The 926-nt window shown below is 45.0% G+C and overlaps 1 protein-coding gene across 1 annotated transcript in view; it reads left to right on the top strand.

The window, feature by feature from the left end:
• Positions 1-307: 307 nt before the first annotated feature.
• ASH1L (ASH1 like histone lysine methyltransferase) overlaps positions 308-926 on the top strand; it is a gene marked incomplete at its 3' end in the record, with an annotated part of 29,968 nt that continues 29,349 nt past the window's right edge. Inside the window, exon 1 of the mRNA XM_057387782.1 lies at positions 308-831. Within this exon, the coding sequence (XP_057243765.1) occupies positions 409-831 (423 nt within the window). The remainder of the gene's footprint in view (positions 832-926) is intronic.

The raw sequence follows: 926 nt of genomic DNA, 5'->3' as shown, positions 1-926 counted from the left end.
TAAAGAAATACTTTCATAATTACTATTAAAGTCTGTAGCCATAATTGGAAGTTGAATTGGAAATTATATTATAATATTCACATATTTTGATTTTTCATCTATCATTTAGAAGTGTTTTGCAGATTAATTGTAGTTTTTTGGAGGTGGTTACTGGGAAGGGTTGGTGTCTTGGAGCATCATCTGCTCTGCTCATCTAAAATACAATTTTTTACTTTCTAATCAGTTTTAATATGAATTTAATTTGAAATTTAATAACTCTAAAAAAATCCAATTTTATTCTGCCTTGTCTTTTCCTCCCCCAGAGTGAAAGATGCTGACTGCCCATAGCAGCAAAGCTCTCCTGAGGAACACACCTCTCTAAATCTCCCCAAAAAATCACCCCCYGGGAAGGCAAAAATTCCGCCTGTGATGGACCCTCGGAATTCTGCTATGTTAGGCTTGGCTTCCGATTCTGAAGGGTTTTCTGGGAAAAGCCCCTCGGTGGCAAACATTGGCACCTTGGTGGGCAAAGGGGAAGCGGAGCTCGAAGGTTGCGCCAAGGACGAGGAGGACGGGAAGAGGAAAAACCGCGACGGGAACGGCGCCGAGGGAGAAACGCCGAGCGATGCTCAACAGCAGCAGCAGCAATTCTCCGTGAAGGAAACCAACTTCTCCGAGGGAAACCTCAAACTCAAGATCGGCCTTCAAGCCAAGAGGACGAAAAAACCACCCAAAAATCTGGAGAATTATGTGTGCAGGCCCGCCATAAAAACCAGCATCAAGCAGCCACGGAGGGCACCCAAGAGTGGGAAGATGACGGAGGAGAAGAGCGAGCACGGGGCTGCCAAACAGGTGGGTGATGGCGATAAAAATGGGGTTAAATTTCATAATTTCTGCACATCCGTGTTCTGGGTTTGTACGTGGAACTGCTGGGAAGGGGTTAGAAA

This window comes from Malurus melanocephalus, unplaced genomic scaffold (genome assembly GCF_030028575.1).
Source record: "Malurus melanocephalus ecotype Western Australia unplaced genomic scaffold, MMel_1.1 scaffold_1370, whole genome shotgun sequence".
In the NCBI taxonomy this organism is placed as follows: Eukaryota; Metazoa; Chordata; class Aves; order Passeriformes; family Maluridae; genus Malurus; species Malurus melanocephalus.
The sequence above is the reverse complement of the archived record's forward strand: the minus strand, read 5'-3'. Positions and strand labels throughout refer to the sequence as shown.